At 46.7% G+C, this 13,182-nt stretch overlaps 1 protein-coding gene across 1 annotated transcript in view; it reads left to right on the top strand.

The window, feature by feature from the left end:
* The first annotated feature begins 380 nt into the window (after positions 1-380).
* Positions 381-13,182, top strand: part of EXT1 (exostosin glycosyltransferase 1) — a 258,264-nt gene continuing 245,462 nt past the window's right edge. Inside the window, exon 1 of the mRNA XM_035124490.2 lies at positions 381-2,681. Within this exon, the coding sequence (XP_034980381.1) occupies positions 1,720-2,681 (962 nt within the window). The 5' untranslated portion in view covers positions 381-1,719. The remainder of the gene's footprint in view (positions 2,682-13,182) is intronic.

A 13,182-nucleotide genomic window follows, 5' to 3' on the forward strand; every position in this document is an offset into this window, starting at 1 on the left:
CCACAGACTTGGGTGGGTGTGCGTGCGTGTCCCCCCTCCATCCACGCTTAGGGTCCTCCTCCCCTTAAACCAGTGTCTCTTTTATGGTTGCAGGATTGGAGGAGGGGGCAGGAGGAGGAGGAAGGGCAGGCCGTTTCCTCTCGCAGCCGGTATCCCCTCGAGCATTCACCCCACGCATCCACCAAGCAAGCCACCGGGCACGCACCTTCCGAGAGGGGATGGGTTAGAGGGGGCGGGAAGGAGGAAGAGAATCTTCCACGGCATTGGATCTACCGCAAAGCTCTATTCTCCGGCTCGAGGGGGGTTATGAATGGGTGCAGCGGAAGCACCTCCCCCTCCGGACGTGACGCCCAGCCAATCGGCGAGCGGGCTGCGTGGATGGATGAGGTCAGCGCCGTGGTGTCGGGGAATGGAATGTTGCAAGTGTAACATTCAGAACCGGGTAACGTTCGACGGTCGGAACTCCGCGGTCGGCAACGTTCGAAGAGGCGGGGGAGGCGGCGATCAGCCTCCCTCCCTCCCACCCAGCCCACCCCTTTCCCTCCCGGAGGGGGGGCGCGCTCCTGTGCCATCGCCGCTCGCTGAAATGAATGGTTGAGAGGGGCGGGGGCTAGGAGGAGGAGGCGGAGGAGGCGGCCGCGAAGGCAAAGGAAGGAGGAGAAGGAGGAGAAGAAGAAACAGCAGCAGCAGCAGCAGCAGCAGCAGCAGAAGAAGAGGCGGCGGCGGGTCTTTTCTCAGGTTGGGGGCCATCCGCACGGAGATCGCAGAGAAGCCTGGAAGAGAGACTCCCCTCTCCTTCCTTCTCCTCCTCCCCGCGGAGACGCTGCAAGAAAAGAAGGCGAGAGAAATGCAGGGATTCGTCAGGTTACGGCGCTCGGGCTGGAAGATGTGAGCCTTGGATGGTGCTACGCCGCGAACCGGAGCCGGCTGCTTGCACAGGCTGCTGGTGATATACCGACTTGCTCTGAGAAGCCGGGCGACTCGGGGTGTGTTTGTGTGTCTGTCCGTCCGTCCGTCTGTCTCTCCTCTCTCCTCCACCCCTCCCCCAGCGCTTCCCTTTCCTATTTTGTGTGTTAGGAAAAGACATCAAAGGAATGTTGTGTGTGAGTTGAAGTTGCTGCTGCAGCTCTTGCACCTTGATCATCCGCAAGCACCGGCTCCCTATGTGTGTGTGAGAGAGAGAGGAAGAGAGAGCGAGAGGGCGGGACAAATTTCTCAATCTTGTAACAGCAGATTTTAGGGCGAAAGGGGGGATCCTGGATTCGGTGGTTTCATTTTGCTGGAGCGGGTGCCTTCTCCCTCTCTCCTCCTTGCAAGAGAATTCCTAGCGCCCCCCCCTCCTTTCCTCCCCTCCAAAGCCGGGCTGGGCGTGATTATTCTTTGCCTGCCCCTGCTTCTCTCAGTCCCTCTCTCCTTCTCCTCCTCTCTGTCTTCCCCCTTCTCTATCTCTTTCCCTTCTCTCTCTCTCCCTTCCCCCCTCCCTCCCCAATCTCTATTGTGCGAGCCAAAGATGAAAGACCGGAGGGGAGAAAGTTAAAGAAATCGCCCACATGCGCTGCATCAGTCCGAGGCTTTGGGAAAGGAATAAAGAGGAGGTGGGAGAAGAGAGTTTAAAGTCTTTGCAGGCGGGAAGATGGCGGACTCAAGCTGAAAGTGTCGACTGGCAAACTTGGGCGATCTTTGTGTTTATTTACAATCCTCTCGACCCAGATAGGACACATGCAGGCCAAAAAACGCTACTTCATCCTGCTCTCCGCTGGCACTTTCGTCGTCCTGCTGTTCTACTTCGGAGGCTTGCAGTTCAGAGCATCCAGGAGCCAAAGCAGACGGGAGGCTCACAGTAGCAGGAATGGCTTGCAGCACAGCGGCCCCGAGCACTACTGGCCCCGATTCCCAGACGCCCTGCGCCCCTTCGTCCCTTGGGAGCAGCTGGAGAACGAGGAGTACAACGTGCACACTTCCCCGCGGCAGAAGCGCGACGCCAGCGCCAGCGTCTACAAGGGCAAGAAGTGTCGCATGGAGTCCTGCTTCGACTTCGCCCTCTGCAAGAAGAACGGCTTCAAGGTGTACGTCTACCCTCAGCAGAAAGGGGAGAAGATCGCCGAGAGTTACCAAAACATCCTCGCTGCCATCGAAGGCTCCCGGTTTTATACTTCCGACCCCAGCCAAGCTTGCCTGTTCGTCCTCAGCCTGGATACCTTAGACAGGGACCAGCTATCCCCCCAGTACGTGCACAACCTTCGGTCCAAAGTCCAGAACCTCCACTTGTGGAACAATGGTAGGAACCACTTAGTTTTTAATTTATATTCCGGCACGTGGCCCGACTACACCGAGGACTTGGGCTTCGACATTGGCCAGGCCATGTTGGCCAAAGCTAGCAGCAGCACGGAAAACTTCCGCCCGAAGTTTGACGTCTCTATCCCGCTCTTTTCCAAGGATCACCCGAGGACAGGAGGGGAGAAGGGCTTCCTGAGGTTTAACACCATCCCTCCTCTCAGGAAGTACGTGTTGGTGTTCAAGGGGAAAAGGTACCTGACTGGGATAGGGTCCGACACCAGGAATGCCTTATATCATGTCCATAATGGGGAGGATGTTGTCCTCTTGACCACCTGCAAGCACGGCAAAGACTGGCAGAAGCACAAGGACTCACGGTGCGATAGGGACAACGCGGAATATGAAAAGTAAGTGGCCGCTCTTGTTGTCTCTTTTCCTTCTTGGCACCTTAAAAGGTGGCAGCTTAATGGCTCTGTGCAACCCCACAGTTTGGGCCTGCTTCTTTTCTCCTACAGAATTCCCCTGATTTGAAACAATGTTAAAAACTACAAGCAGGATAAATGGAAATCTTTTTAAGTGTGGGAGGTTTCTGAAATAGGAGGCGTGGGCCTAGCAGGTTTATTTGCCCCCCTTGAGTTGGGTGGAGGCATTTAAATAACTTGAGAATTGCACCCCGACGGATGAAAGCCTGTGCATACTTGGGAACAAGATTGCGATCCTGTGTGCGCTTTCCTGGGAGGAAGCCCTGCTGAAAATTGTTGATTTTATTGCAGAGTAAGCATGCCTAAGGTTGCATCATCGTACATTTTGCTGAATTCTCCAGGGTTTGCTTCTGAATGTGCAAGAAGCGTTCAAGGGGACATCGTCCTGATTTCTTTGGGGCTTCCTCCAGGGGTAAAAGTGTGCCAGGTCACAGCTTCGTCTTGTAAGCTTCCTTGGTTCAACTGCAGCTGAAGGTAGAGTGACCTGTGGTATCCTAGTCGCTGTGACCCATCCTGGGTAGAAATTGAACAAAGTTCATTGTGGCTTAGCTCCCATATAGTTCTGCTTGCACAAAAGGCTTCTGCGTGGTGTCGATTTTCTTTTTAACCTTGATGGATAATGCCTAGAACAAAGTTCAAAGAAATCTGATGACTTGCTAAAACGTGTGGGCGTGAACATTTATTTAGATGGCTGTGAGTTAGTTATGCAGCTGCAGATCTGATTCGGTTAATTTATATACTGGATTGATGCTCAGCCTCCACCTTTATTTTTCTTGCACAAAACAGCTGTGAAACCAGGGAACGTTGAGGTGCGTCCAGCTCCAAAACCTTTTGCATATTTCCATGTTGACAGCTGTTTCCAGCGGTGTAAATGTTTCCTGTGGTTTGTTGCCTGTGGTTTTTCTGTTCCATGTCTTTCCCATAACACCCCCGCTCCTATTTTGGTACGTTTAAGTCCATAGGATGAATACCAAACTAGATAAGAAATATAAATTGCAGAGTAATATGGGTGGTACCTTCTGTTGGTTCTTCAAGTGGTAGAGTAGATTTACAAGCTTTTGAGTTGTACAGAACCCCTTTCTCCAGACCTAAAGAGAGGCTCATTGCAGTTCATAACACTTACCCAGGTGTGTCAATAATGGCAGGTATAAACTGAGCTACTTCTGCATCCAAGCTCCTATTCCTAGTGTCTGTCTTCTCCAATATAATTTGCAAGTTGTGAATGTAACTTTTTGCATGTAGATGCTGTTGAGACAACAGCTTTGCAGAAATGGCCACTGTAGGGTTGTAGTGATAATGAGCCTGTTTGAAACTCATTAGTTAACTTTAAATGCTGACCACGTTTGTGCTTGCAGAGCTAAGATCCCTAAGTAAAAGCAGCTTGATTTCCACGTGAGAAACAAATGTGGAGGCTTACTCTTTTTATTTAGATGTCACTTCCAAAATCAGGTTGTGTCAGGGATGGCTAGGGAGACTCAGGTCGGCGATACAAGTTGCAAGACTGCAACCATTGTCAATTTGTAAGTCATAAAATGGAAAAGTTTGAAAGCTTGATTAGCACTAGAAGAATGAGCATTACGGGCTGCTGCAAGAGCAGCCAAATAAGGAACATCTGTACTGGCAGTGCACCTGATTCCTCCACGAGGGCCAATTCTGTTGGCTGTGTGTATAATGTGCATTTAGAGGTCATGGGAATATCATCCTGGTGGTGGCCAGTAAATGGGTCTCTTGAAGGAGGTGAGCGATTGAGAGAATGAGGTTTAAATGCCTGTAGGCTTTCAGGAATTTCTTTGTTTGGAATATGATCTGCCACTCTGATTTTGCCACCTGAGCTTAGTCTAATGCTTCCATTCCTTTAAGTCTAGAAGTTTGGGTATGTTGTCAAGCTCCCTTTGGTTCATTTATGTTTAAAAGCACGCTCTGCTTAAAAGGCTTGGCTCTTGGAGGTCTCGGTCCCATGCTCATTCGCCTTGACTAAGGGATGCCGCAGGTCCCAGCAACAGGGAATGTCAGCGCAGGACTTTCTGCTGTCATTTAAACCTGGGAGAAGATGCAAGGGTTCCACTTCCTCTTTTTAGGCACCAAAAAATGCCCAGCTTTGTCTGAGGTAGAGCAGGGTCCTCTGTGAGGTTTTTTTAAGGCAGCCTAGGGATGTTGACTTGCGGTATTTTAGAAAAGGCGGCTGTGATTACTTTTGCAAAATGCCATGAATAACATTTACTTTGGAAAGGCGGCACCTGTGTGAAGCATCTGTTGGCACCCCTAGAAATCACTCCAAGGCATAGATTCAGTGTGGATTTATAGAATTTTGCCATTACTGTGCAGAATCCTGTCTCTTCCCTGTCTCTCTCTCTCCCCCCCACTCCCCCTCCCCCTATTCAAGTCCCGTCCATGCTTGGCTCTGCACATATAGTTTATGAAATCTGACAAGGCCACATCCTGGGGGAAGCATGACTTACAGAATCCTGGCAATATCTCTTTATAAGCACATTATATCTATTCTGATACATGTGATAGTTGTAGGAGATTGTCCTCTGTTAACTCTCTTTACCTTGAGGGGGAGAAAAAGGCGGCTTGCTTCCGAGAGAGAATGTGACAGCTCCAAAGAGTTTCCTGAAATAGCCTCAAAAAAAATCTTAGCCCTTTCCTTCGATTTCGGCTGGAGAATAGGAACCTCTGACCCTACAGATGTTCTTGGACCACAACTCCCAAGGCCATTGGCCATGTTGCCTGGGGGTGTTAGGATTCAGAGTCCAGAAACATCTGCCCTCCTATCCCTTGATCTAAATGTTGAGAGCTTTTTGGAAAGAAGACGTAGCATAAATTCCTGCTGCATTAGCCTCTTCATGGCTGGTTCCTTAGGGCTTGCAAACAGCTGCGTGGAACCTCTGTGGGCAGAGGCAATGTATACCAGGGGCCAGAGATCGTAGACTTGCGGAGCTGGGATTTTTGAGGGTTATCACTGCTATGCAGGGATATTTTGCCCAATGTGGGGCTCGGACCCAGGGCCCTGATCAAGGTGTCTCCCCTGCCAGATTTACTAAGGGCCAAGTCTCTTCAATGTGTGCTTGTGAAATTAAATCAACTGAATCTCTACACCATGTTATGTTTATCTGCCCTATGTACAGTTCGGCTCGTGCTAGTATACTAAACTCCATAATCCAGCATATGGCTGACAAACCAGTTGACCTACAGCTTGCCTGGGTTCTTCAAGATGTGGATCCTTATATTACTCTACTAAATTCCTAACAGCTAAACTCTCGTACAAGAGACGGAATGGAATGTTAGCTGATTATTGATAGTTATGAGAATTTTCTGAAATGACACCAGATATTGATTTTAGCGTAGTGCCTAGATTTTAATCTTCACGATAAACTTTTCTTTTTGGAATTGTTAATATTTGTCCTTGTGAGCTGTGAATTGTGTTATATTATTTGTGGCTTGTACGAGTCCGCTGTTTTATTTGATTTGTTTGTTTTGTTGTGTTTCATGATGGGCGTAAAGCCGAATAAACATATTTGCCAGAGTCTCCTGCTGTATCAACTGAGCTATTCAGCAGTAGAGCCATTACACCTGCCCTGAGATTCCACACAAATCTTGCTGTTGTGAGTGGAGTGAGAGATGATTTGGGCATCCATCCCAGCAATTTTTAGTTCCTTTTGGCTTGTGCTTTGTAAGTTGAAGGCGCACCATTCTTTAACTGAGAAATGGGCTACCTTGCCTCAACGCAGTTGGGTGAGGCCACTGTTCCTGTGCCTCCTAGTTTCACCTCGTGTCTGATATTGAATTTGCAGAGGAATTTATCTTTCCTCGTTTTCTGTGATGGACAGGACTACAGGTACTCGGCAGGTGACCTGTTGGCCTGGCAATATTGATCCTGGCAAGGCAGACACTGAGTGGCTGGGAAAGCAAGTGTAAACCTCACAATTAGATTCACTTCTCCTTTTCCCTTCTTAAAAAAAAGGGTTATTGTGTTGTGTTAGCAGAGTGAGATTGCAATCCTGGGCATGTCTACTTTGACTTCCAAGCCCTGTTGGATTAAATGTTTCTTAACTCTCAGGTAAGGGTGCGCAGGATTGTGACTTCAATGCACAATCCTCTGCACCTGGTTTACTCAGAAGGAAATCCCCATTACCTGCCATAGGTCTTCTTCCCAGGTAAATGGGAGCAGGCTTGTACCCTAAGTCTGCAATCTTGATTGTGTCTCCTTGGGGTTAAACCCCACTGAAATTGGACTCTGTGCGGGTAATTGGTTTTTGTTTGTTTTTAATAACCCTGGAAAGGATCAGGTTATAAATTATAATATTTTGCAAAATCCATTTGAGTAGCAAATTGGAGAAAAAACATAAGTGTAAAAGTTGATGGCCATTAAATTATGCCCAGAGAACTGTCCAGCACCCCACTTTTCCCCCTGTCTCTTCTGCCACCCCCAAATCTGTCGTAATAAGTCCCCAACATTTTTGCAATATGCTTAGTGAGTGTTTGACATGTTTTGGCTCAGTCTTCCCGAGTTCTATTAAGAAATCCATCTGCAGCACTGAACTAATTAATTTTCATCAAAGTTATGCATCTCAGCAGATAAAGCTGATGCTGACTAAAATGAATTGCATTATCTTGATTAGAATACTCGCAAACGGGATTTAAGGAGCGACTTGCACTCTCTCTGTGTATGTATCTAATATATATTATGTTAATACATATGCCTCTGTATCGCTTCTTTAGGTTTGTTTTTAGTGCCATTAATTCGGAATCATATAAATGCTTGTGTAGTGTGCTTTGTAATATGGGCCTAGGTGTTGGCATCTTGCTTTTTGGGGGGGGGGAGCTGAAGAGAAGCCAATGGTCTAATGCTTTTTGAACTGGGAGGGGAAGGAATTGGGTCCAGAAGATGCAGAGTCCTTGGCACATGTCCACTGAGCCCAATTTCCTATGCCAATGGTCCATGAGGCTACAAGGTGGACTGTCCACTCTGTTTAAAAGAGGAAGAGTGTGTATTAATCTGTAAGTGTGCATATTAGTGATACATGTCTTCTTTCCCCTGTACAATAGGTATTTCACGATTGTGTGAGCACACAACTTCTCATGGCACCCATGGAACTGATTCTGCAAAACTCAAAAATGCTTATTCCTGATAATATAAAAAGATAAAGGACCCCGGGACGGTTAAGTCCAGCCAAAGGCGATTATGGGGTGTGACAGTCATCTCGCGACGGTGTTGAGCTCCCATTGCTCTGTCCCAGCTCCTGCCAAGCTAGCACTTCAAAAGCACACCAGTGTAGGGAGATAAATAGGTCCTGCTGTGGCGGGAAGGTAAACGGTGTTTCCGTGCACTCTGGTTTCCATCACGGTGTCCCGTTGCGCCAGATGCGGTTTAGTCATGCTGGCCACATGACCCGGAAAGCTGTCTGTGGACAAACGGCGGCTCCCTCGGCCTGATGAGCGCTGCGCCCCATAGTTGCCTTGTTTATTCTTGGATGCCCCCACTGAGTGGAAGTGATTGCTGGCGAGGAAATGGTTTGGCAATGAGGATCCTCTTTCGAATGGCAAAATGTCAGAAAACAGGAGTAATTGAGGGGTCAGGTTCTTAATCGGCAAATCAAAAAGCAGTCAAGGGTCGTCAGTTCTTCGGCATGGCAGCTGAAATCAATGGGTGCAGCTGCTTTGGCCGACTAAATATTATAAGATAATGTTTATTAGATATATTATGTTATAAGACGTCATAATGCAAGCATCAAACATCACTTTGTTCTGGATCCTAGTTCGAGGCAGTTAATCACCAAAACCATATATTCATAACAGTGAGTAGCAAAACAGAAATTTTAAATTCTTATAGCTTTGCCTTCACCGGGAGAAAATTGTGCTGTTTCCAAGGTGGCAGGTATAGAGCTTGCAGATGGAGGGCTCAAAAGGTCTTTAATCGTGGAAGGAAAGTGATGTTGGTACTGCCCTATAGGTGGAGGCCATGTGGTGTTAATGTGTAAATGCAAAAATCTTCCCCTTTTTGCTAACATTCTGTTGGCATCCCTAGAGCAATTACTGATTATAATAATTACCCAGGAGTTTGCTGCAGGTGAGGCAGAGCAGGTAAAAAGGACCCTGTGTTCCTGAGACCAGACTGATGGCAGAAGAGTCTTGCTGATGTTTAGGCTGAATTGTTTTCACGTGGGAATTCCTTGCACCAGGGTCATTCGCTTGCATGGTGAGTGCATTGCGACCAGCTACCCTTTCACTCAGATGTTGCCTTCAACTGCATGGGATTCAGCTGCAGAGAACTGGCGTCTTCCTTGCCATGTATGAATTGGGCCTGCAAGTCTATTTTGAGCCAATGCGCTGTTTTAAGATAAATAGCATCAAGCATTTACTTAACTTAATGGATGGGTGTTTGACGGTGAGCTGAAATCTGACTTCCTGAGGGTTTTCTCTGTTCATTATCTGCTTAGCAGCTTTACTAGGAATACCCACGGAGTTGTCAGTGCAGGTAGGCAGGCAGCCGTCTCTGTAATAATAAGTGATTAATAGCTGCATGTTTATCTATGTAGTTAAAGCAGCATTTTCTGTATTGCTAAACAGACTCTTTATTGTCTGCCTGTGTGTATGTTTTGTCCATAGCCCGTAACTGTTTCTATGTGTGGCAATGCAGGAGCTATCAGTTGCATCAGTTGTAGATTACTTCACATCAGAAGGATTAATGAGCGTAACCTTCAGTTATGTGTTGCCTGTCTATGAATGCATAACGTCTTAGGGAAAAGAAAAACCATTCTCTCTCCAAAAAAAGAAAGTTATCCTTCCAGGCTAACTGGGGGTAAGGGGGAACCAGATGGTATTTTGCAATCATAGAAGGGCATTGTGATTTAGCGGAGTTGAAGCAATTATACCAATTCCCCCCCTTTTTTGTCACTTGCAGTTCAGAATGGCCTGCCAAATCAGCTTCAGAGACTTCAGTGAACCTACGGCCCATGGGCCACAAGCAGCCCACGGGGGTCGTTTAACTGGCCCACGAGCCACCCCCGAACCGAGCTGCCCGCTCAGCGAGTACCTGCACACTGCGCTAAACTGGTGCAGTGTGGCGCAGGGACTCGCTTTCGCAGCGCAGGAAATCACGTCTGCACAGACACTGGAAATCGCGTCTGCGCAGATGCAGACGCCGGAAATCGCGGGCGCGCGTGCTCACACCATCCAGCGCACGGACGGGAGTCTGTGACAGTGAACCGGCCCAGGCAAGGTAAACCTTGCCGACCCCTGCTTGAGGATAGGGGTCCTTATCCTATAGCAAGGATGGGAGGTGAGTGGATTTCAGGGGAAAGGGCAATTGGCCGAAATCACATCCCCTTGTCTTCTGCCAGTGGGCTTCTCTGCTAGATTTGCATCTTTCTATGCGTACAGGGGTGCCAATTAGAACCAGCCTAGTGGGAATGTGAGTTGACCTTAACACATCAGCTCCGTAGTCTTGTGTCTCTTGTGTGCAGAGAGGGTCTTGGGTTCAGTCTCTGGCCTCCGGCCAAAAGGTTCAGGTGATGGGAAAGACTTGAGGAATTCTACTGCCAGTCGGAACAAATAATATTGTGATAGCTGGGGAAACAGTCTCACCTGCCATGAGCAGGTTTCTACTAAAATTGTAGATAAAATATTTCTTTGCACCAACTGAGGAGTGTGCTAGGTACGTATAGGCTTTCATGGATCTTTATCTGATGAGGAATATCGGAAGAGCCTGTGTCTACGTAAAACATAGTTTTATACAAAATAAAAAAAATTCCTTCAGTAGCACCTTAAAGACCAACTAAGTTTTTATTTTGGTATGAGCTTTCGTGTGCATGCACACTTCATCAGATCTGGTCTTTAAGGTGCTACTGAAGGAATTTTTTTTATTTTGTTCCGACTCAGACCTACACGGCTACCTACCTGTAAATAGTTTTATACAGTCCTGCTGCAAGATACAGTATCAATGTGCCCCTTTGTTGCTGCTATTCCTGGGTTCTGTTCTCTCTTTTCAGCTCGCCAGCAAATTGTTCTTTATTAAGCCTTGCCATTTCCCACAATGTCCAGTAGACCTTACAGTTCAAAGCAGAGTGGGTAGGAATTCCAGTGTGGAGTCATGAAAGCAGGCTTCTCTTGATGGAGGAATTCAAGGCAGAGGACGTGGCTGGCCGAGCAAGATTTGACATGTTTCATGCGCAGAGAGAGAGAGGCAAAGAAATACACGGGAAGAAATTCCTGTTTTGCAAAGAGACCAGACCTTGATCCAATAAAAGGCTCTACCTGGCTGTGGATAATACAATTTGGGGTGGGGGGATCACATTGAGGATAAATATGCTTGTAGCAAGCTGGACCCCCCCCCAGTTTCTTATGAACAGATAAAGGTGCAGCTTTTTTCCTTCCTCCTACAAAAAAATGCATTTTAAAATGGTTGTAAAATAAACCAGGGATAAAATACGGAGAAGGCATTTTGGTTATTTAATTATATCACATCTTAACTCCTGTTCACTTCCCCTCATTGCATCTCGCTTGGATTATAACTCTGATGTTCAGGCAATCTTTTTTAGAGACCAAAGTTGTTCTTATTTTTCTGCTGTAGCAATCCCTCTTTGCTTCTTGAAGGAAAGAATTCTTCTAAATGCCACACCCTGAATGCCACTTGTTCTATAGTTTGCTGTGAAATTGGGAAGAACTTTAGAGATTAGGCTTTGAATCACGGTGCTCAGCCTTAGAAGCAGCTTTCATCTGGGACTAGGGTGTAATACTTTAAAAAATTGTTGCTTTTTCATTGGTGGCTCCTTGCCTGTGGAATGCTCTCTCCAGAGAGGCTTGCCTGGCGCCATCATTGCCTGTCTTCAGGCGCCGGAAATAAACAGTAAACTGCAAGAACTCAGGCCAGGAGGAAGATGAATTTCAAGTAAATCTTCAAAAGGTTTTATTTATGTAATGATGAATTCAAATAGGAATCAATTCCAGTATGATAGGCAAATTATGGTAATTAATCTATGGCCTGTTAAATGTGTGTGTGTGCGCCCACAGTTTTTTCAGTTGCCAAAAAGGAATGTCTAGTTGTCATTTGGGGGCCAGGCGGTTCAAAGGTCGTATTTCTCAACATGGCTTTTTGGTTCCTGAAATTCGTTCTGATTGTGCCGATAAAATATCACGGGTAGAATTGTACCAGATGGGGTGTTAGTGTATGAAAACAGGCAAGATCCAAGGATCCCCAGGCATGCACCTCCAGATGGTGGTGACATTGGGTGATATCCTGGTGTTTGGGCATCTTTACTTAGATGCAAGTGGCCAATAGCCGTTTTGGGAGAACGGACTGTTAACATGATTATTACATCATTAAACTGTCCATTATTATGCTTTGTGTTACTTTTTAAAAAATGTTCTTAATGTTGTACACCGCCCTGGGATCTTTGGATAAAGGGCTGTATATAAATCTAATAGATAAACAAGCAAGTAAATGTTCTTTCTTGATAGGAAGAAGATGCTTTGCACACATCTGCCATTGTTGATACCTAAAATTCCCCCCCCCCCTCTCTGAGATCAATCTTGTCAGCTTCTGCAGTGCCGTAAAAGCCTTAGGTGATGTATCAGCACACACCTTTTTAAAAGTCCTACCTCAGGTGTCATGGAAATTATAAGAGCTTGAACGGACCTCACAGGCAATCTAGTTGAGGTCCTCTTCTGATATCAGGGAGAAGGAGAAGAGTTTGGATTTGATATCCCGCTTTATCACTACCTGAAGGAGTCTCAAAGCGGCTAACATTCTCCTTTCCCTTCCTCCCCCACAACAAACACTCTGTGAGGTGAATGGGGCTGAGAGACTTCAAAGAAGTGTGACTAGCCCAAGGTCAACCCAGCAGCTGCATGTGGAGGAGCGAGTCTAGTGCTCTTAACCACTACACCACACTGGCTCCACAGTCCACTACAACAGCATCCCCCATAAGCAGGCCATCCAGCCTCTGCTCAAAATCTCTATTAAAAAGATATTTTGCAGCAGTTCTTCCCAAACCTTGTTTCTTGTTCTTTAAACTCCGTTGGTCTTGCCGAGTCTGTTGCAAAGACCACTTTCCCCTCTAAGCTGATAAGAGGAATTGCCGTGCTCGACTGATAAAATCATTCTTGTAAGGCAGCTAATAATAATCTATGCAGGGCTGAATTCACTTGTTCAAACAAGTTTCCTTTTCTCTCTCTTATTTCCCCCCACCCCGCCCCCTCTGTCCTTATCGGTAACGCATAACGGCTTAAAAACTCTTCCGTAAGCAAATTTCCCATTTGTTTACTTGTTTGTCTCATACTTTCTGTGCAATTGAATGGAACAGAATTAGCCCTGATTTGGTTGATTAGCTGGCTGTGAAACAAAAGTATTGAATGTGTTAAGAATGTCAATTGAGCAGGCTTCCAGATTGGATTGTATCTTTTTCTTTTTTTTCATTTCCCCTAC

This window comes from Zootoca vivipara, chromosome 8 (genome assembly GCF_963506605.1).
Source record: "Zootoca vivipara chromosome 8, rZooViv1.1, whole genome shotgun sequence".
Taxonomy (NCBI): Eukaryota; Metazoa; Chordata; class Lepidosauria; order Squamata; family Lacertidae; genus Zootoca; species Zootoca vivipara.